At 41.7% G+C, this 24295-nt stretch overlaps 1 protein-coding gene across 1 annotated transcript in view; it reads right to left on the bottom strand.

Annotated features, from left to right (window-relative positions):
• The window catches only part of CHAT (choline O-acetyltransferase), a 203175-nt gene that overhangs the window by 141511 nt on the left and 37369 nt on the right, over nucleotides 1-24295 (bottom strand). The window contains exons 3-4 of the mRNA XM_073596902.1: nucleotides 19926-20117; nucleotides 15752-15870 (exon numbers count right to left, since the gene is read on the bottom strand). Coding sequence (XP_073453003.1) covers nucleotides 15752-15870; nucleotides 19926-20117 — 311 coding nt within the window. The remainder of the gene's footprint in view (nucleotides 1-15751; nucleotides 15871-19925; nucleotides 20118-24295) is intronic.

The raw sequence follows: 24295 nt of genomic DNA, 5'->3' as shown, positions 1-24295 counted from the left end.
TGGCTATCACGTGGATCACCCCCATTCCCGTATCCATGGGGATGTTTCTTTAGGAACTGTTGTCTGTTATCGGATCTCCATCTGTGTGCTCTGGGCTAGTCCACCTCAGCTCCCAACAGGCTGATGTTTCGCAGGTTGACCCCCAGCCTTCTACGCCTATGCCTAACCTCATAGGAGTATCTGTAAGTAGTTTTTAGAATCGGGCTCTACCCCCCCTTTTTTCCCCTCCTCCACATTTACACAGATTGAATATACAATATTCATTATTATAGATGTTTTCTAATATAGATGTTTTTTAATACTTATAGACACCTACCTCATACTTGCTCCTGAAGAGTGGCGTTCGCCACGAAACGCGTTGAGCCAATAGATGCCCCTACGTTTATACCATATTATTATCATGCTACTATATACATACCAATTGGACTACACCAATCAACGATGACTATAATCATCTACCATGGAGACACACCTCAGTGAACTTGGCTATCTACATTATTTATGGCATGAACCAACTAGGTTGTTCCACTATGGGATTACGAGCCAATATTTGCCCCCCCCCCCGTTGTCTATAACTGCATCAGTTTTTATTATTATCCCTACTTTACATTTAATTGGATATTATTTACCCACTAAGATTATAATGGATTGTTATGGAGACCTGCTGTCTATGAAACTGCTTTCTATAATGTTTACAATATACAATGTTTACAATATAAACCCATTTTTACTACACTGTATTTATGATACATTTTATTTATGATGTAAGACTTGGTTTTCATAGATCTGGGTTTTTTATAGTACCAGTATGGACTATGTTACAGTCTGTACCTTTGTTACCATCTTACATTATTAAACCATGTTATGCCAATTGATGTCATGTGATGCTTCTACTCAACGTTTTTGGTTCTGCTTTATTTTTAGGTACCTGCCATATTCATGGTTGCGGTGTTGTCTCCTGGAGTGCATGTTTCATTTAAAGTCCCACCTTTTTTGTTCCTTTCCTTGTCCATATTTTGGGTCCAGACCCACTTTGTTAAGGTTTATGCAGAAGTGACTGAATTTCAATTGTAACTTTACTTTGTCGCTCTAAAAATTTTAACTGTACAACTTATGCTCAAGCCTTCAGTATGTTATTCTTATACATAAATAAATAAAAATCTTTTAGGAAAAAAAAAAGTAATAAAGTATTGTATACAGCGCAAAAAAAAAAAAAGAAGAGACACACAGAAGAGCCCTTAACCTCCCAAGAGGATTGCCTTTGACCATCTATCTCAACCAGACAATCCGATCCCCCCATACAATGCCACTTTATTACTAGATATAACACAGACCATACCCGGATTAAAAGCTTCTTGTCTAAACATTGGCATATTCTTCAGTCAGATCTTCTTCTACCCACCCTAACTCTTGCAACCCAACACAAATTCAGAAGAGCAAAGACAACTAAAAAACACCTAGCTCCCAGCAGACTACCACTGACCATACAGCCTTCAACACTTGCAACCAAGACTGGCTGCTATCACTGCAAAAATTTGAGATATCTCTCTTACTCCATACTAACAAATGGGACCACTATACTCCATTCTGCCAGCAATTCTAAGATTTGGCTAATCACCACTTACCTCAAGTGCATTTCCCAGTTTATCATTATCTACTTACCTGTCTTTGCAACCTTCACTATGTTGGAAAGACCATTAAAACCATTTGTGAAAGATTTAACAAGCATAGGTCCAATATTAAAAACAGAGCTCCAGAACACAGTGGGGGTTATTTACCAAAGGCAAATCCACTTTGCACTACAAGTGCAAACTACAAATGCAAAGTGCACTTGAAATTGCACTAAAAGTGCACTTGAAAGTGCAGTTGCTGTAAATCTGAAAGTAGGGGAAGCTCTGCTGATTTTATTATCCAATCATGTGCAAGCTAAAATGCACTTTGCACTTGTAGTTTGCCTTTAGTAAATAACCCCCAGTGTCTCCTCTTTCTTTTCAACACACCATGACAAAAACCGGGATCTTGTCATTACGACAATCATTGACAGATTCAATAGATTCAACAAGCTCTACCAAAGGGAGTCATATTTGCCAGCTCAATACCGTAACCCCTTATGGACTGAAAGAAGTTATAGAATCATGTTAATTGAACTTCCAACTTAATCTATACCATCTTGCTTCTATAGCAGTGATTCTCCACTCCTGTTCTCAGGACCCACTAACAGGCCAGATTTGCAAGATAACTGAGATACATCACTGGTGATTTAATTTGCTGCTCAGTGATTGCAGTATTCTAGGCTGCAAATCCCCAAGGTAATACTTAAAATCTGGCCTGTTAGTGGGTCCTGAGGACAGGAGTTGACAACCACTGTTCTATAGGATGAACATACTCCCCATATATACCCACTACATCGCAGTATCCTTTAAATTCAATCACACTTACACATTCACACTTATAGTTTCCATACTCAATATCCCCCTGGTTCATTTCCAGTACTTTTTGTTTCAGGCCCACAGCTAATTTACAAAAATCTATCATGTAGCTTTTCATGATCTATAGCTGTGATGAGCTCATAGTTTTTTCCTTTTTTTTTTTTTTTTTTTGCCTTTTCCCATTCCCCTTCAAATCACAGTAATCCAGTCCCTCTACACATCTATCAGTCTTCCAGTCACAACTCCCTGTAAAAGTTTAAAATTTCTGGTGCCAAATCTTTTACAACTTGCTGCCTCTGTACCGTTCCAGTTACAAAGTAAATGGCAGATGCATCTGATCCCTGCCATTACTTAGTTGCCATGTTCTTCCCTAATCCAAGCCTGCCGAACCTTCCTAGCAATACTAAACATCAGATATCAACTCCTCAGACCTGTTCACCACCACCTCTTCCCTCTCCCATGGCCAGTTCAGCTCTAATTCTATCCACTGTAGTTCACTCTCCCTCCTCCTTTTCCTTTGTTGAGCCAGCTTTTCATCCCAAGCCTCTCCTAGTCCTTAAAGCGATGTTGAACCCAAGACCAAAAGTATGGTGTTTTGCAGCTTGCCAGTTATTGGATGTTGTAGCTGCATCGGTTTTCTTTTATTTGGCTTTTTTCCCCTGTGTTTTTAGCCTGGAATTCTGGCCAGTGGCATGCATCCTGTATTGGTGGGATGCGGCTTTGGAGGGGGGAGCCTGGGAGGTGCAGTGGATAGCAGCGTTGTTGGCCTGGGGCGAGGGTGTGTTGAATTTATTTTTCAAATTTAGAACCACTGGCAAATTGGGGCTAGGCTTCAGCTCACATTTTATAAGCAGTTGTAGCAGGCATTTTTATTTATTTTAGGATTCGTATGTGCAGGTGCATTCTGCTGGAGAGGAACGCTGGACTTGCTGGCTGTATCTCCTAATCACCTGAAGGCCTAAATCAGGAGACATCTGGGGATTGGTGGGCTGAAATATAATAAATGTTTGCTTTTGGGTTAATTACTGCTTTAACCCTTGAATCCTTCCATTCAGCAGTCCTCGCTTCTCTACATGACAAGCAATCCTCTTATCAGTGCCCCTACAACTGTCACATTCTCATCGTACTGCCAGTATTCCAAATTCCATCTTACCATTCATTCATTTGCCAGATCTAATACTTGTCTCCATTGTCATTTTCCCAGTCACAGTCCTTTCATTAACCCCTGCTGTCTTACACTGCCCATCCTATCCCCCCCCCCCCCTTGCAGCTCTCTTGCCATATTCCATTTCCAGTAAACACAAGCTAGACAAGAAGACATCCAGATACACACACAGCTGAAGGAGTCAGCTTTAATTGCAGATTTGTCCTTGCATTTTGCTAAGCCTCTGAGTATCAGTACTGCTTGGACCCAAAGGAAGGATGAAAATGTGTCCTCTAAAACAAACTACTGTAGTATACAGTATTATACAATGAGCGTGCCTGTTTCATTTTATTCTTGAGCGTTTTGGAGACACCAGTGACTGGCTCAGACTGAGGAGACGGAATGGTCAGAGGGTGACCTTAATCCCCCATGTGCTGTATGACCATCTGTAGTACAGAGGTCAATCCCTTCTGGTAAGAAGCTGGCCGGGGAACACTGCATATTAGTTCTTCAGTTAGTCATCACAGATATTTCACCAGTTGTTACTCACCACAGAACATGACAGCAACTTCTTGTTCTTTTTATTGCGGACTCTATTTGTGGACTCTTTGATCAGGTTTGGATTATGTTTTTTTCTATATTCACTTGTCTTTACAATTTTTTTTAAACTTTAGAGGTTCACACTTCTTTGTCATTCAATTTGTTTTCAGCTCTGCACTTTTTTGTATATATTCCATTTCCAGCAATACCTTCTACTACTTGCTCTATGGTCACATACTGCTTTTCTATAGTTCCATAGCTCTCATTACCACCAGCTGTTTATATATACTGTATCCAACTACTATCAGGACCCCCCCCCCCACACTCCCCCATCCCTAATAAAGTAATTTATTCTAATATATAACATAAAGCAATTCCTATAAAAGCTATAAGACTATATCTTAACAATGCTTCATATTTATTCAGGCTCTTTCTTATTCAGAGACACAAGTACCACCACGGAGCCCACGTATCTTCTCTTCTCCGAACCATATGGGGTCCACACAATACAAGACTCCTGAAATGGGTATTCCACATCAGCCTTCCATGTATCTATGCCATCTATAAAAATCTTGTTGTGTTAACTTTGGATAGTAAAACATTTTTTTCTGCCAGTAAAAACCATACAGCCCACTTCCTCTTTCTTGTCTGGTCATTAGCCTAGGCTTATGACATCATGCACAGCTCTCTCTCGCTCAATCTCGTGAGAGTTTGGGAGGGGGAATGAGTCATAAGAGGACCAATGAGAGCTGCATGGCTGCAGAGCTGGAGGTGTGCCTCTGTGTGTCTGTGTAAATCATAAAGTGAACAGGCAGCAGCTTCAGCTGCCCACAGTTAAAATGGACGCAGCCAGACTCAGTGCAGGCAGATTTCTGCAGCATATTTGGCAAGTACAGAATCACAGTATATATAAAATTATATGCAAAGTGGTTGGAGGGAAGCTTCAAAATGGCAAAGATGTTTTTATTACAAATTATGTGAGCAAACTACAGTTCCTCTTTAATATCATCAACTGATTATCCTTTTACCATTTATATAAAGTTCTTTGATTTTTAATTAATCGATCATGCTTATTTTTAAGTGTGGACAGGTTCACATCTTGGAATATATATATATATATATATATATATATATATATATATATATATATATTTATATTTATCATAGATTTATTGGATTTGTGTTGTGCTTTGCAACCGCAGCTTAAACAGAATGTAAATGGCATAATGCATTTACAGTGTGCTTAAAACATGCTTGGGACACGTTTCAATTGAAGTAAAAAGGGACATCTGAATTCTGCAGGCAATGTTATTTTTACCTCAATACAATGTGAGGCAATGCCATTGCTGCACTGTGTCCACCTCCACCTGCTCCCTAGGAGGCAGTAAAACCCTGTGTTTGAGGCAACGACTGGGTTGTACATATGCCATAGTTGCAATGTATTGCCAAAGCAATACATTACAGCACAAATGATAACCTCTGTTGCGCTTGGTGGGCACTACTGCCCACCTAACATGGCCAAGTCAAGTGAGTGGGGCACACAGTAACTGCGCAAAACGTAAATGATTGCAGCACAATAGTCCAGCATTTAGGGGATTAAAACAAGTGGCGAGGAAGTGACACAACATGGATTGCACTTCAGACAGCAAAGCAAGCCTAAGCATCTGGAATTCTAATGATGTGAATACAGAGTTTGTATATCTAAGCCAGGGTTCTCCAAAGTATGGCCTTCTAGGACACTTATTCCAGTCCTCAGACCATTTTGTACACTTGACATTGGCAGTTGGGCCTATTGTCCCTTCTCTAGTTATACCCCTTGTCATATTGGCTAAATGGCTAACATGTCAGACCTCCAGCTGCTTCTTCTATGTTAATATATTTTATTTTCTTCTTTCTCACACCTCAGTTGATCACCAAGCTTTTGTTGCGCTCTACTATAACAACACTTAAATCAGCACAAAAATCTTTTTCTGCATCTAAGCTCTTTTTTGCCTTTAACTTTTCTACATGAGTAATGTATTTGTGCCTTGAAAAAATAAAACTATCCTTGGTACTCTTATCATGGAGTTGTTAGAGTATCTATAGCAGTGATGGCAAACCTTGGCACCCCAGATGTTTTGGAACTACATTTCCCATGATGCTCAACTACACTGCAGAGTGCATGAGCATCATGGGTAATGTAGTTCTAAAACATCTGGGGTGCCAAGGTTTGCCATCACTGATCTATAGTGACTAAGTATGGTTTCATTTGGTCACCAAGAATCAGCAGAATTTCCCTACTAGGGACCATGACAGCAGCCTTGGTTAGGCTTTTATTGCTATTTACATTGGGAAGCTAACACTCATTTCACGGGTGGTAACATCACTGATATAGGAATTTATAGCGTAACTCCCATTTTGTGATCCCCTCCGAGTAATCAATGAGTATTGTAAAGAATATGACAAACTTGTTTTGCAAATTCCTAACTTTTTCTGCTCTGAAGAAAAAGCTGTTTGTTTCATTAATGCTTTGTGGATTCTGAAATAGAGGGTCTAGTTCATTAAAATCACCTGTTGCATTCTTAGTGTTCTGATGAAAAAAGTTGCAGTGTCTGGATTCCTTTGAAAGAATTTAACCCTTGTAGAGTATCTCACCAAAACTAAAATCCCTATTGTGGGAATTCCTAAAATTTGACTTGTATCTTAACGCAGACTTTTGGGAAAATCAGTCAATCACATCAGCAGGAAATTACATTTTTGGGGGCATTCTGTACACCAACTGTGTACAGAACACCTCTAGGAAGCCATATTGCATTAAATGTTACAAAAATGATAGCATCTGTTGATGGATTGGTAGTTGTCAAGAAAATTAAAGAGGAACTCCAGTCTCCCCTTATAAAATTAAAAGTCAGCAACTACAAATACGGTCGTTGCTGACATTTAATATAAGGACACTTACCTGTCCAGGGATCCAGTGATGTCCCCATCTGAACGGATTCTTCAATTATTAGCTTCAGGTGCAGGCGCAGTAATCTTAGATAAGGGAAACCGATTTCCTACTGTGCATGTGTGAGCCATGCTGCACTTTATGAATGGTCCCATAGTCTTCTGGGACCTGTGATATGTCCCAGAAGGCTGCGGGGAGGGTGGGGGGGTTGAAGGAGTGGGGGCCAAATTTTCGCACAGATCACCGTGGCAATTTGACTGAAAGTGGGAGCAGATACCTGTCAAAACCAGGTATCTACTCCCCCCCCCAAAAAGTGCCAAATATGGCACTGGGAGGGGGAAGGAGTTTGTGGGGGACAATGCAAACAAGTGGAACCTCAACTTTTGGGTAAATTTCCATTTTAATCTACAATATGGCCTGTGTAGCAATTGTATATTGTATACTTTTTTTTTTAATTTGCAACAATTTTATATTTCACAAAAGTGGAGTTATCTTTTAAATGTCTCCTGTGTGGACACAGAAACCAATAAAAACCTAAGAGATGTTTTCATCCTTCCTCACTTTATCTATGACAAAAAAAAAAAGATTTCTCTTGTGGAGGTCATATTTATTAAGCTGAACCTTGACTGCTGTTAAGGCCATTCACTATTGGTTTTAGTAACCCTTTCACCATTCTTTACACTTTTCTGTTTCCTTAGGAAATAATCCTTATATAACAGTTATATGGGCTAACACTGTATGTGCCTGTCTTAAATCCTCTTAAATTACCTCCCCCGTCCTTCTTCCCCACTGTCGTTTTTCTAAAAAAAGGTGCATGCTTAAATGTGCTGCTGGTCTCTTATTAGGATTTGGGAACCGTGGAAACTATTGGTACGCCTGTGCATGCATGGCTGATTGCCGCATGTTCACACAAATGCCACCAGCTTCTGGTGGATGGGCACTGCAGTGCCCTGCGGCATTTGTGAATGTTACATAGTTACATGGTTAGTCAGGTTGAAAAAGACACAAGTCCATCTAGTTCAACCATAAAAATAAATTAAAAATAATATCAAACAATCCAATATACACAATCCTATACCCACAGTTGATCCAGAGGAAGGCAAAAAACCCCAGCAAAGCATGATCCAATTTACTACAGCAGGGGAAAAAAATCCTTCCTAACCCCTGGATCAACTTTTTTTAAAGGTGTATTTTTTTATTGTTTCATACACAAACAACAAATACATAGGTATACATATCGAGCGAACATCGCTCAGATAGTGAAAACAAAAACAATCTTCAGGTATCCAGTCAATATACATAAAGTGACTTGACAATTACATATCTAATCTGCTTGTTTGGATCCTTATGGAATCTAGGTATAGGCATACATTTAACATAATCTAATGTTAATTTTAATGTCATCCCACAGATATTAGGCATCACAGACTCACCCAGTGGTTGAGTCAGCCATTGTTGCCAGCAAAAGGGGGTGAAAAAGGAAGGGGGATGATTTTCCCCCTTCCTTTTTCACCCCATTGTGCTGGTGCCAATGGCTGCATGTGGAGGACACTCGGGAGGCCAACGACGGGGTGAGTCTGTGATGCCTAATATCCCTTGCTGAGGCTGCAGATATTTTTTACAAATTACTAGTGTTCCCATCGGGCCCTCTAATCTATCTATTGATTATCCATTAATACTATGAATAATATTATTCTGGTTATTGTCTTTTAGAGTTTCTGGCTACGGCCCCCTAGTGCATACATGGATAAGTGGGCCACCACTCGCTTTATGTATCCACTGTATTTGGTGTATGTAACACTTAATGGACGTTTGCCTTCTGCTGTGACCCACCCACATGGGTGGTGCTTCTTTGGCCCCTCTGGGAGGAGCCTCCCCAAATGCTCATTGCTGTGTGTGTACATGTGTGTGTGTGTATATATATATATATATATATATATATATATATATATATATATATATATATATGGGAAACTGTAGGGGTTAACGCTGCTAGGCTCTGAGGAAGAAGGTATCCCTCCAAAACGCGTCAGTCGGCAGTGGCCCTTGATATCTCCTGTGTACCATTTGGAGTCTGTCTGTCAGTCAACTAATTGTCCTCATCTGGAGATGGTTTGTATTTGCGAATTTTTTTACATATGTTTGTGAGTAGTATTTTTATCTTATTTTTTAATAAAAAAGACGTTTAAAGGATAATGCACAAGGCTGGTGAACCCTCTTTTTCTTCTTGAGTTGCAAGGTGGTTTTTGCGTTCCGAACCGCTCCTCCCCTCCAGATAAAGTTGGTGAGGACAGAGTCTATCTCTTTGAATTTGGCTTTAGTGATGTAGATTGGTGAATTACTCAAAATATACAAGAAGCGCAGCAGAAAAATCATTTAAAAAATATTTATCCTACCTAGTAATGTTAGAGGAAGATTTGACCATATCTTCAGTGTGTTCCTTCATCTACCAATAAGAGAGTCCAGATTAATTTTTACATATGAGGAGATAGGGTGCTGTATCAAAACCCCCAGATAACAAAAAGAGTGGACAATCTGTAGTGGGCATGTGGGAGGCAACAATATAGAGGCTGTCTGGTCTATCATAAATAGGAGAGATTTGTCCCAGTTAACCTGGAAACCTGAGAAATTACCAAACCGCTGGATAGTATCTAGCAGGGCTGGGAGAGACAACTGGGGGTCTGCCAAACATATTAGCATGTTGTCTGCATACAGGGATACCTTTTCTTCCAGGCTGCAAAGCGTCAATCCCACAATCACCCCACAGGTGTGCCACAAGGGGTTCTATCACCAGTGCGAACAGCAATGGCGACAGAGGACACCCTTGTCTAGTACCTCTCCTTATTAGAAATGGATCAGCAATGGAAGCATTCACTTTTAGTCTAGCCGTAGGCTTATGATACAGTAGTTGTACCCATCTGATAAATGCGTTGCCAAATCCAAATTTAGCCAAGACTTCTAGTAGATATGGGCATTCGACCGAGTTGAAGGCCTTATGAGCGTCTAGGGCCAAAATGGCTGAGAGCCCATGGTATCATGAATCGCCTGCATGTTTTTGAAAAGCCTGTGCAGATTAATGGAAGTCGATCCCCCTGGGATGGATCCAGTCTGATCTGCTCCAATAAGAGTAGTGATTACTGTATTCAATCTCCGGGCAAGCACTTTGGGTAAAATCTTCACATCTGAGTTTATTAGCGAAATCGATTGGTACGATTCGCAAAGAAGGTGTGATCCTTATGGGGCTTAGGGATAAGGACAATCAGTGCCTCCGACATGGAGGGCGGCAACTGTCCCGTCTTTAGGGCAAAGTTATATACCTGAAGCAAGTGTGGTATCAGTAATTCTCTAAAATGCGTGTACCACCCTATGGGGAATCCATCTAGCCCCGGCGTTTTATTTCTGGCAAAGGACTGGATGGCCTCCCCTATTTCCTCAGTCGTCAAGGGAGCATCAAGAAGTGAAGCCTGAGGGTCCTGCAACTTTGGAAGTGAGATGTTAGATAGTCATCTAGTTCCACAATAGTGCAGTGCGCCCTAGAGGAGTATAACGTAGAATAAAACGTAACAAATGCATGCATTATTTCTGTGTTTTGTTCAACTATGATTCCCTCATAGTTGATTCCCTTTCTAATATGGAATGCTGCACGGCTGATAGTCAGGTCTGGAAAGATATGCTAACAGGCGACTGTTCTTGTCGCCGAACTCAAAAAGCTGCTGATTCTGATACAGCAACTTTTTTTGGGTGTGTTCTAGAAGCACCAGATTCTCTTCTCTTGCCCTGTGTCTCCAAACAACATACAGTATGTTTCAGGAGTAGGAGATGTAGAGTATGCTAATGGCTTTAAAGGCATCCCACACCAGATGGATGGAGGCGCTCTGTTTGTTGGTTATCCAATAGGATTTCATTTCAGCCAGGCTCTGATCAACAACAACCTAGTCAGCCAGCCATAGTGGGCTCAACCTCCATATTCGATAAGAGGAAGGTGTTCCTATAGCAAGGTCCATCATCAAAGGAGAGTGATCAGACATCGTTCTAGGGAGGTACTTGACCTCAGACACCTTATTAAGCATAGCCGATGAGACCAGACATAGATCAATACGTGACAGTGTATCGTGAGAGTCAGAGGGGCATGAGTATTCTCTGATGTCCGCATGTTTCCACCTCCAGGCCTCCACCAGGTCAAATTGAGTCAGAATGGCTCCTAAGGGTATGGGGGGCGATGTAGAGCATCAGTACCTATCAATGGAGCTGTCAAGGACTGTGTTGTAGTCACCCGCTATCAATAAGGGACCCTCTGCGATTTCCAAGATTGTGCCCATTACTCGCTCAAAGAATTGTTTAGTAAAGGGTGGTGGAACATACAGGCTAGTGATTGTATACAGTTTACCAAGGAGTTCAAGCACTAAGATTACAAAGCAGCCACCCGGATCTAGTTTGATGTGTTTACTTGTGACAGGAGCTAAATTGGCTAAAAGGATAGATGTATCTCTAGCATATGTTGAATATGTGGAGTGAATGGGATATGCTATTTTAGCTCTTTTAAGGGCCATAACCCTGGAGCCCTGGAGATGGGTTTCCTGGAGGAGGATCACATGCGGATTATGCCTCGTCAAATATTCAAACATCAGAGAACGTTTCACTTTGGAGTTAAGTCCCCTAACATTCCAAGAAATCAGGCGTAATGAAGCCATAAGCAAGTATTAAGCATAGTCATCAGTACACATCTCTCACAGAACAGTAGAACACCCTAACCCTCCCGGCTCCCAGACCCAAACACATGAGAGCAAAATTGCAAAGCAGGGGGGTCATGGTAAGGTCCCACCACTAACAAACCAGATGAAGTGGAAGGAAGTCAGTAGCAATGTGCATCCATCCGTGTTCGCACAGGGCATTTCCCATTGATTGACCCAAATCCTAGAGTGTTCCAGGGTGGTGAAAATTTTCAAACAAGATGGGAAATGAACAAGAGGGGGGGGGACAATGTGGAGGTGATAGTCATCCCGGGTAAAGGGCTTCAAGGCAATATATGGCAAGATGTTGGTAGGTGTCCCCAGCTTCTCGTGGAGAGGAGTGAGAAGGAGGACGGGAAGGCATTGTGGTGCTCTCCCCCCCCTCCCCCTGGCAACATAAGCCAAATGAGGTGTCAAACAGGAGGTAGAGAGATCTATTTGTAGGGCTTTCACATTCAGCGAGGAGGAGACCAACGGTGCTGGTTTCCTGGATCCAGAGGCCCTAGGGTATCCACCCAGTGTGCTGCATCCTTAGGATCAGCAAAAAAGTAGGCCTTGCTCTGATGAATGATCTGCAGCCGTGCAGGATATAGCATGCTGTAGGGTAGTTGGAGGTCCCTCAGCCTTCTTTTGATAGCCAGGAAGGTAGCCCTCTGTTTTTGTGTAGCTACTGAGAAGTCCGGGAAGATGGTGATTCCATTACCATTAAAGAATACACGGCCTTTCTCTCGGCAGCTCTGAGAACCACTTCTCTGTTCCTGAAGTGCAGTAGTTTAATAAGCATGGCACGTGGTGGGGCCCAGAGGGCAAGGGGCGTAAAGGAACTCTATGAGCTTGTTCAATGGATAGTGGTGAAAAAGTGGAGGTGCCAAAAGTGGATGTCAGCCATCTTTCCATAAATGTCTCAGGGGCCTTCCCTCTGAGCCCTCCAAGAACCCCAGAAAGCACAGATTATTATGCCTCGGACGATCTTCCATGTCAGTAAGCTTGTCAGCGGTGTAACCCTGAGCTTGACACAGCTTTCTAACTGAGGCTTGCAAGGGACGTGTCTTCCAGCTCTCCAATGTGTTATTCAGCATTAGACACTCTGTGCTGGAGGTTGTGCGCATCCTGTTTTAGGAAGGATAGGTCAGTTTTAATGGAGTCCATTTGTGTGGTGAGGGAAGCATGGCTGTGCTGAATGACCTCCATGATCTGTGCCAGGGTCGGTTTTACAGGGCCTGTGTCAGGATTGCCTGCATTAGGGGTGGCAGGATCTGTGCCCTCAGCAGGGAAGAATAGGAGGGGATCCTCTGGGCTAGAAGCGGGGGGACGCTGTGACTCACCCTTCCCTGAGAGATGCTGCGCCATGGAGGAGGAAAAGGATGGCTGGCTGTGTCTGTGAAGAATGCTGGCACGCGCCATCTTGCTTCTGCCCGCATGGCGCCATCGGCGGCGTGATTCCCGTGGCGTCCTCCATTGGCGGGCCGTATTTGACCATCGCCCGTGAGGCTGTGGGAGCAGAAGGGGCCCCTGAAGAGCGGACGAGTCTGCAGGATCAGGTGAGAATAAGTGCGGCACGAATGGAGCTCAAGCAACTCGTGTTCTCACATCCCGGTCGTTGGCCATTGCCCCTCCTCACTGGATCAACTTTACCTATAAATGTTAGTACCCAGTTATATTGTGTGCACTTAGGAAAGAATCCAGGCCTTTCTTAAAGCAATCTACTGATCTGGCCAGAACCACCTCTGGAGGGAGTCAATTCCACATTTTCACAACTCTCACTGTGAAGAAACCTTTTCCTCTAGGCATAAAGAGTGCCCCTTTGTCCTCTGTGTTTTGAACGTAAAGTGAATATCTCAACACCAAGTTCACTATATGGACCCCTTATATATTTGTACATGTTGATCATACCCCCCTTAATCTCCTCTTCTCAAGTGACCTTAGGGGATTTTACCCACACTCCCCTAGGCTGTAGCTTCCGGGAGTGTGTGTGAATCTGATAATCTGACTGTCAGTTGTATGACTGAAGTGATCCGGTGGCTGTGCAGCCACTGGATCGCTTTCATAAGCCTCCACCCTTGCCCTAATTCCTGGGCTCCATGCATCCAGCATAGCAAGTATTGTTGGGTAGAGGGGTGGGAGATCAGAGAATGTATATTCGCTGATCCCCCTTTCCTGTTTCGGACCTGGAAGCAATGTGTAAAACATCACTGCCGGGTTCTGGTGTCACTGTCTCCAGCCAGTATGTCTGGGGAAGACACTAATATGATCTGACTGCATTCGTTTCATTGGAGGACAGGTGAGACATCAAGTCTTCTAGACTCCTGATTTCTCATTAAAGAGAACCTGTCACCAAAATTGCATCCCCTATGTCAGGGGTAGGCAACCTCGGTCCTCCAGCTGTGGCGAAACCACAAGTCCCATAAAAACATTGCAAAACCCTGACAATCACAGGCATTGCTCCTAGAGGCAGAGGCAAAATGGGATTTTCAGTTTCACCACAGCTGGAGTGCCGAGGTTGCCTACCCCTGCCCTATGTGATGAAACAAAGTTTAGTAAACTTAAAAAAATTTTTAAAAAAAATTGTAAAAAATGAAAGTCACACCTAAATACCTAATATCCCCCCTCCCCCAAATTTTTTTGAGCCCGCCCCAACCCCCACACACACACATCCAGGGCACCTATGCATGAAAATGTTGATTGGGCTACACGTACTTATAGGCGCACATGCTGAAGTGAGAGCAATCATTTTAGGACCATTTGTCACAATTAACTTTAAACAAATGACTTGTAGGGGCTTTTAAAGCATTGCCTATGGAAAATATAGGGTATTGAAGTTTGTTGCCTTTCACGGGCACACACAATTTTAAGGCTTGACATGTTGGGTGTCTATGTATTCGGCATAACCTCATGTTTTTTTTTATTTTACCAAAGAATTAGGTAATATAAGATGTTTTCTGTACCCTAAAATGTACTTTTGTTTATTTTTTACTGTCATTTTCCATTAACTGTGCTAATATTTGGAACTTGGAACTACCAATATTTTATTCTCTAGGGTCTCTGTTTTCTGAAAATACATCATGTTTGTGGGGTTTAAGTAATCTTCAAGCCTGAAATTATTTTTAAATGTGTGCAAAAAAAATTAAAGTGGTTCTAGCATTAGATATTTGTTTTCATGTTAAGTAAATTCAGATGAAGTAATGCAAAAATGTAACACTTTCGGCTATTTATTAAATCTAAAAAAGATCATAGTACTGTAAAAGATAATGCCTTTATCTGCTCATCTCCCCAGAAGCACAGTCCTTTTTTGTTCAGACATCATCTTGTGTCATTGACCTCCTGCACTGCGATGCTAGCTCAGATTTGACATAATCATTTAAATACTGGTGCCTGTGCAGTTGTTGGTATGTTCACAAATGTGTGATAAAAATCAGTCCTTTCTGCTGCCTCATACCTAGTGACCAATTGGAAAGGTACAATTTACAATCTAATAGCTTGAAAGGGAAGACAGGAAAAATTTTCTGCTGCAGGCTGATGGAATCATCTAAGCCTAGGCAAGGTACATGTACTGGAGCTCAGGGGATCTTTTTTTATTGATAAAAGATACAGCTATTGCAAAAAAATTACATTATTGTTCTGTATTGTGATATGTTGGGATTTTATTATTGAAAACTTGTAAATTTCCACTTTGCAGAAATATTATGGTTCTGCATTAAAAAATACATTCTGCAAAGAAAATTAAAAAAATGAAATAGTTGTTTGAGTGCCTTGTACAAGCAGTTTGAACAATCGGCTATTGTTTCTCTCTATGCAAAATATTCAGCTATACAGGGCTCTTCAGCTTCTTTGTATATGAAAAAGAATTTGCATTCTGGTTCTTTTTTCTAAAATACTTTTAGCATTAGCTGGTGTAACCACAAAACAGATAAAGTTACAAGTCATAAATGATGCATTACAACATGGGAAAACAGAATTTCACAATATTGTTATCCTGTTTTACCTCAGGTGATCATTGGTATCCTGAAAATTGTGTCGCGCAAATATTACGGCTGGGCTGGAATGAACTGGCAGGGGTAGTCGGTTATTCAGATACATGTCATCAAGCCAGTATTCATGTATCTAAGGAAGAAGAAGAAAGAGAACACTTTAACAAGAATAAAGGCCATATATGTAATTAATACAGTTGGCTCTAGATGATAAAGAGGCATAGTATATTTTGTAGTGCTTAAAATGATGCAGAAATATGTATGCCTCATTAAATCCAAGAAGGTAACTTGTTGCTGTTGGAATTGTAGATATGTCCATTGGTTTCTAGTCAGTACAATCTTATTTTCATAGCTGTGCTTGCAGATATTTAAAGGCAAGGGTCAGTCAATGACTTTAAATGTTAACATACAAGAATTCTACTATCATATACAGTACAGTGCAAAAGTTCTAGGAAGGTGTGAAAAAATGCTGTAAATTAAGAATGCTTTAAAAAATAGAAGTGTTAATAGTTTATTTTTATCAATTAATAAAATAGGAATTATATGAACAGAGAGATGAGAGAAATCCAATTCAAATCAATATTTGGTATGACCACCCTTTCCCTTTAAAACAGCATCAATTTTTCTAGGTATACTTGCACACAGTTTTTGAAGGAACTCAGCAGGTAGATTGTTCCAAACATCTTGGAGACCTAACCACAGGGTTTGGCATCAAGGAGACAAACCCTGGACAAACACCCTTTGGCTATCAGATGTTAGGACCAATGACAGACTACATAGAAAATGGAGGATCCCTAAGAATCAATTTAAAGAATTGGGCTGCACTTTGAAGAAAAGGGCCTCTAAGGTTATATTCTGTGGAACATTTAAATAAATTGAACCCTTGCACTTGATTGATAATGATCACAGGACTGCTGCAACTAATGTATCCTGAATATTTGACCCGATGCAATGCTATTCACTGATTCTGATCAAACAAACATATATCAGTCTAAAAAACAGGATAGGGCTACGCACTAAGGAGCCAGGTGGACCAACGAGTATCAGATGCAAGTGTAAAAACCTCCTGGGAGTGGAAGCAAAGTAATACAAACCAAGAACAAAAATGAAAACAGCACACTGAAACTGAGCAATAGCTAGTAGCCAATGATGTTGGAAAATCTTGTCCAAAAAGAGGTTAAAAAACAATGCAATGCTGTCCAATATATCCAAACATATATCAGTGCCCTTAATTCATAAAAAATGAGAACAACATGATCCATACATTTAGAAAATTCATATGCCCAATTAATAACCAAAGTGAAAAAAATACTTATTTGAAAAATTAATGTATACACATAGTCCATAATAAATCATATGTGAATAAAGAGCTCCTTGTTCATAAATATCCGTAGAAAAAGTGCTCCAGTGCTAAAAGTGCTCAATAAGCAAAAAGGGCCTCTTAATAGACGGAAGCGATCTCGAATTACAGAGATCAAATACGCTTTTGTATCCCAAAGAAAGATGAGCACTCTCACTATCAGACCCCCAGGTGTTCACCAAAAAAAAGTCAAAACTAAAAAAAATCCAGAGAAGTCCTTTATTAAAAAAAATGTCCGCCAAAACAGATCAAACGTTAATCACGATGAACGCCGACCTGCATGTAAAAAAAAAAAAAAAAGCCAGCTGAACACAACATGACACTCGTGGATTGACAGGTAAACATGGGGGCAGGGTCTTACAGGGACATCACCGAGTTACCCAACTCCCATGTTTACCTGTCATTTGACAAGTGCCTCTCCCCAGAACACATTGTGTTTGGAGGGGGGAAAGTTTACTTTCAGGTTTTTTTAGTGTGAGTCAGCGTTCATTGTGATTGACATTGGATCAGCTTCGGGGAACACTGGGTTTTTATTTACTTTTGAAATTTTTTTGAGGAATGAGTAGGGGTACTATGTACCCCTACTCATTCACATAGGGGGCAGTATCTGGGGGCCCCCTTGTTAAAAGTCACCCCTGCACCCCCACAACCACCGGGCCAGGGTTGTGGGGAAGAGGCTCTTGTCCTCATCAACATGGGGACAAGGTGTTTTGGGGGGGGAATGCAGCCTGGTATGGTTCGAGGATGGGTACTCGCTTGCACCCCCTCTTTCCTGGCCTGCTAGGCTGCATGCTCCAATAAGGGTCTGGTATGGATTTTTGGGGGACCTCATGCCATATTTTAAATTAAATTTTGCTGTGGGGTTACCCTTAAAAATCCACACCAGACCTAAGGGTCTGGTATAGATTTTCTGGGGGACTCCGTGCCATTTTTTAAAATTATTGGTGTGGGGTTCCCCTCAAAATCCATACCAGACCCAAAGGCCTGGTTTGGATTGGATGGGGACCCCCATGGTATTTTTTTTTTTAATATTTTTATAAGTGGTGCTTCTTTTGTTTATATTTTGCTGTCAGCAGGGAATCTCTGTTTTAGATTTGTTGCCATTCGTTTCTATGTCCATTCAGAAATTCGGATACATCTGAATCTCCAAAAATTACATTTTCTTCTGAAAATTGAATAAGAAAGAAACAATTACAGATGTCTAGTCTGCTGTGCTAGGGGAGAAGTTTATGGGAAATCTGGAGAAGTAGTAAACTAGAATTAAGGGGAGGATGGTCAAACATTCCCACAGACACACTCCTAAACCTTGTGGATAGCCTTCCCAGAAGAGTTGAAGCTGTTATAGCTGCAAAGGGTGGGCCAACTCAATATTGAACTCTATGGACTAAGACTGGGATGCCATTAAAGTTCATGTGCGTGTAAAGGCAGGCGCCCCAATACTTTTGGTAATCTAGTGTACTTTCTATTCTCAAAGCTATCCGGGTTCGGTCACGTGATCTCTCCAGTGATCTCCCCAGAAGTTGGCTTCAGGAGAGAGTGCTAACAATGGCTGAAATGCCTGGGTGGTGATGTCACAGATTTCTATGGACCATCTGTTGTTGGCTGTCCCTCCTCTCTCTTAAAGCTGCCACTGGGAGCCAAGCACGTGACCTTAATGGGGTGTCCTGAAAATAGATAGGTATACGCAGCTTCCTTTTACAGGGCTGTTAGAAGGAGGGTAGGAGCTGTTTTAAGATTAGTTAGATATAGACTGGAATTCCACTTTAGGAGCCCATTTACATGTTTGTGGTGCATTTTACATGTGTTGCGTTAAAGCAGCCCAATCATTTGAATAGGCTTTCTAACCACTTGTTATCAGGGCCATTTCTGACACTTTGCTCCTACATGTAAAAATCTACTTTTTTTTGCTAGAAAATGACTGAGAACCCCCAAACATTATATATATATTTTTTAGCAGAGACCCTATAGAATAAAATGGTGGGTGTTGTAATTTTTTATGTGACACGGTATTTGTGCAGCGTTTTTTTCTAAACACTATTTTTTGTGAAAAAAAACATCTTCATGAATTAACAAAACACTAAAAAGTTAGCCCAATTTTTTTTTTTTGCATAATGTGAAAGATGACGTTATGCCGAGTAAACAGATACCTAACAAGTCACCCTTTAAAATTGCATCTGCCCGTGGAATGGCGGCAAACTACTGTGCTTAAAATTCTCCATAGGCGATGCTTTAAACGCCTTTACAGGTTACTAGTTTAGAGTTGCACAGGAGGTCTGGTGCTAGAATTATTGCTCTCGCTCTGACGTTGCGACAATACCTCACATGTGTGGTTTGAACGTTGTTTACATATGCGTGCAGGAGTAAGGTATGCATTTGCATTTGTGCATAAGCATAGTGGGACGGGGGCACTTTCATTTTTTTTTTTATTATTTTTTTTTTTTTTTATTTCTTACAAAAAATATTCTATTTTTTTTTTTTTTAATGTTTTTTGTTTTATTACTAACTTTATTGCTATCACAAGGGATGAAAAAGCACCATGCCCCATTGAAAAAAATCCAGTGTGGGCTCTACTTTTTCTACCATCTCCTTACTTTACTAAGTTACAGATCTACTTTATCAAGCCATCATCTACCCAGCACCAAACATTTTATTTTTTAGAATATAGCTTTTGATAAGATCAGAACACGGTATGTCATTTTTTATGATACTGGGACTTTTCACATTTCACTTTTCAGAAACAGTATCTATATTGATCCCAAATGCATTGAAAAAAACTACTACTGCTAATAATAATGTCAACTACAATAGTAATTCAAATAACATCTCACCCAGTTTTCTGTTTTCTCTCTCCGCTCGAGCAATTTTTGTTGCAACATTTCCCCAAGGCCTTCGGGCATCACAAACTTCTCCACGATAGCTTTACTTTTTTTATATTGCTCTTCTGACACCAGATGTTTCATACATTTCAGATACATGTCCATTGTTTGTTGTAAAGGAGGCACTGGTAGCTTTGGTAACTCCTACAGCAGACAAAAAAAAAACATGGTTTTTTGTTTCATGTTTATTCATAAGGGATCCTTTACTAGGAGGAACACTTTTCAATTTCCCTTTGTAATATGGATCAAAAGTTCAAATGTTTTGCATATTCTATATAATTCCACATCACAGTATGTGTATACTCTTAATTTTCTATGACTCTGGCAAACAGGTTGTTGACTGATAAATAATGTGACATTTTTATTTGTGGGGAATATGCTAAAGTAAAAATATGCCCAGATTATTGGCTTTGTTCCTAACACTTTGGCTAACACTCCTAACACTTTGGCTCACTCAAGGACAATGGTTTTTCAGATCTGCTAGTTTCCACTTGCAAACTAGCAGATCTGAAGAGTTTCATCCTTAACTTGTAGGAAAACAGCTCTGAAACCATCACTTTCTGGATATAGGATTTGTTTCTAAGTACAGTTGTGCTCATAAGTTTACATACCCTGAATATGAGAATATGAATGATAACACAAAAACATTTCTTTCACTCATGGTTAGTGTTTGGCTGAAGCCAGTGGCGGCCGGTGCTCAACATTTTTGGGGGGGGGTGCAAACAAACTAAAAAAATACTGAAACCCCCAATCAATTGCACTGTATCCATCATATGCAGCCATTGTGTCCATCCAACGCAGCCACTGTGCCCATCAATTGCAGCCATTGTGCCCATCAAATGCAGCCACTTGTGCCCGTCATATGCAGCCATTGTGCCCATCAAACACAGCCACTGTGCCCATCATATGTAGCCATTTGTGCCCATCATATGCAGCCACTGTGCCCATCATATGCAGCCACTGTGCCCCATCATATGTAGCCACTTGTGCCCATCATATGCAGCCACCTTTGCCCATCATACACAGCCACTTGTGTCCATCATATGCAGCCATTGTGCCCATCAAACGCAGCCACTGTGCCCATCATATGCAGCCACTTGTCCCCATCATATGCAGCCACTTCTGCCCATCATATGGAGCCACTGTGCCCATCATATGCAGCCATTGTGCCCATCATATGCAGGCACTTGTGCCCATCATATGCAGCCACTTGTGCCCATCAAATGCAGCCACTTTTCCCATCATATGCAGCCACTTGTGCCCATCAAATGCAGCCACTTGTGCCCATCATATGCAGCCACTGTGCCCATCATATGCAGCCACTGTGCCCTCTCATATGCAGCCACTTGTGCCCATCAATGCAGCCACTTGTGCTCATCAAATGCAGCCACTTGTGCCCATCATATGCAGCCACTCTGCCCCATCATATGCAGCAATTGTGCCCCATCATATGCAGCCATTGTGCCCATCAAACACAGCCACTTGTGCCCATCATATGCAGCCACTTGTGCCCCATCATATGCAGCCACTTGTGCCCCATCATATGCAACCACTTGTGCCCATCATATGCAGCCACTTGTGCCCATCATATGCAGCCACTTGTGCCAATCAAATGCAACCACTAAAATGCAGTGCAGCCCTCTGTGAGAGGCAGATATATTGGGGTAAGGTTATTTTCATTTTACGTACAGTGTGCTGTCTCATACTTTCCTTTACAGACTCGGGCCGTGCATTCCATGGAGCTGCCAACGTCACTTCCAGTTCAACACTAGCATACAGAAACCAAAAGTAACCAGTTAACTAGAAGAACAAAGCTCCCATCCGTAGTAATACTACAGGCGGAAGTTGTCTGGCGCTTTGGAATGCACCACAAAGCAGGTCAAAACCCGGCAAATGAAGCGCCTCGTTTGCAATCTCGTGCTTGCATTGACGTGGTGCTTCCCATAGTGCACTGTGTCTGGCTCTCAAACACAGTGCACTTAAAGAACATTTTTTTCTATTTTTATTTTAAAGGGGCCTTTTTTAAAAAAAAATATTTTTTTTGTGACTGTTGGGTGGGGCGTCGCCCGTGCGCCCCCTATGGACAGGCCACCACTGGCTGAAGCCATTTATTATTAATCAACTGGGTTTACTCTTTTTATATCATAATAACAACAGAAATTACCCAAATGACCCTGATCAAAAGTTTACATTCCCCAGTTCTTAATACTGTGTATTGCCCCCTTCAACATCAATGACAGCTTGAAGTCTTTTGTGGTATTTCTGGATGAGGCTCTTTATCTTCTCAGATGGTAAAGCTGCCCATTCCTCTTGGCAAAAAGCCTCCAGTTCCTGTATATTCTTGGGCTATCTTGCATGAACTGCATGTTTGAGATCTCCCCAGAGTGGCTCAATGATATTGAGGTCAGGAGACTGAGATGGCCACTCCAGATCCTTCACTTTATTCTGCTGTAGCTAATGACAGGTCGACTTGGCCTTGTGTTTTGAATTATTGTCATGTTGGAATGTCCAAGTACGTCCCATGCGCAGCTTCCTGGCTGATGTATGCAAATGTTCCACCAGTATTTTTTCATCACATACTGCATTCATCTTGTCATCTATTTTGATCAAATTTCCTGTGTCTTTGTAGCTCACACATCCCCAAAACATCAGCGATCCACAGTAGGAATGGTATACCTTTAATGATAGGCCTTGTTGACTCCTCTCCAAATGTAGTGTTTATGGTTGTGGCCAAAAAGCTAAAGTTTGGTCTCATCACTCCAAATGACTTTGTGCCAGAAGGTTTACGGCTTGTCTCTGTGCTGTTTGGCATTTTGTAAGTGGGATACTTTGTGGCATTTGCGTACTAATGGCTTTCTTCTGGTGACTCAACCATGCAGACCATTTTTTTTCAAATGCCTCCTTATTGTGCATCTTGAAACAGCCACACCACATGTTTTCAAAGAGTCCTGTATTTCACCTGAAGTTATATGTGGGTTTTTCTTTGTATCCCAGACAATTTTCCTGTCAGTTGTGGCTGAAATTTTAGTTGGTCTACCTGACCAGGGTTTGGTTTCAACAGAACCCCTAATTTTCCACTTCTTGATTAGAGTTTAAACACTGCTGATTGGCATTCTCAATTCCTTGGATATCTTTTTAAATCCCTTTCCTGTTTTATACAGTTCAACTACCTTTTCCAGAAGATTCTTTGACAATTCTTTTGCTTTCCCCATAACTCAGAATCCAGAAATGTCAGTGCAGCACTGGATGAAAGATGCAAGGGTCTGTCAGGAGTCCAGAAACTCACTGACCTTTTATACACACACCCTAATTACAAGCAAACAGATCACAGGTGAGGATGGTTACCTTTAATAGCCATTCAAACCCCTTTGTGCCAACTTGTGTGCATGCTATCAGGCCAAAATCACCAGGGTATGTAAACTTTTGATCATTTTGGTAGTTTCTGTTGTCATTATGATTTAAAAAGACTAAACACAGTTGATTGATAATAAATGGCTTCAGCCAAACACTAACCATGAATGAAAGAAATGTTTTTGTGTTATCATTCATATTCTCTGAAAAAATGGTAAAAAAATCATAAATTCTGCCAGGGTATGTAAACGTATGAGCACAACTGTATAAATTCAGAGGTTCATTAACCACTTAACAAACGGCCCATAGCCAAATGACGGCTACAGGACGGTTGCTTAACTCTGGGAGGGCGTCCAGGGACGTCCTCCCAGAATTCTGCTCTTGCGCGCCCCCTAGGGCGCGCACTCGAGAGCATCCGTGACCGCCGGGTCCAGAGGACCCGGCGCATCACGGATCCCGGTAAATTGTCGCTAATCGCGGACGTTTACCATGTGATTGCACCGTCAAATGACGGCGCGATCACATGTAAACAAACCGGCGTCATCTGATGACGCCGGTTCCTCTCCTCCCCTCCTGTGTACCGATCGGTACACTGTGAGCGGAGAGGGGGATGGATGGATGGATGGCTGCAGCGTTGTGGGCTGCATCTGTAGTGCCCACAACGCTGCACAGTGACATCCAGTCATCCATCCATCCATGCTCAGCCATCCCCACTACTCTGCATGCCCTGCAATGCTGTGCAATACTCTGCAATGCCCCACAATACTCTGCCATACCCCGCAATACCCCTGCAATACTCTGCCATACCCTGGAATACCCCTGCAATACTCTGCCATACCCCGCAATACCCCTGCAATACTCTGCCATACCCCGCAATACCCCTGCAATACTCTGCCATACCCTGGAATACCCCGCAATACTCTGCCATACCCTGGAATACCCCGCAATACTCTGCCATACCCTGGAATACC

The sequence above is a fragment of the Aquarana catesbeiana genome, linkage group LG08 (genome assembly GCF_042186555.1).
Source record: "Aquarana catesbeiana isolate 2022-GZ linkage group LG08, ASM4218655v1, whole genome shotgun sequence".
In the NCBI taxonomy this organism is placed as follows: domain Eukaryota; kingdom Metazoa; phylum Chordata; class Amphibia; order Anura; family Ranidae; genus Aquarana; species Aquarana catesbeiana.
The sequence above is the reverse complement of the archived record's forward strand: the minus strand, read 5'-3'. Positions and strand labels throughout refer to the sequence as shown.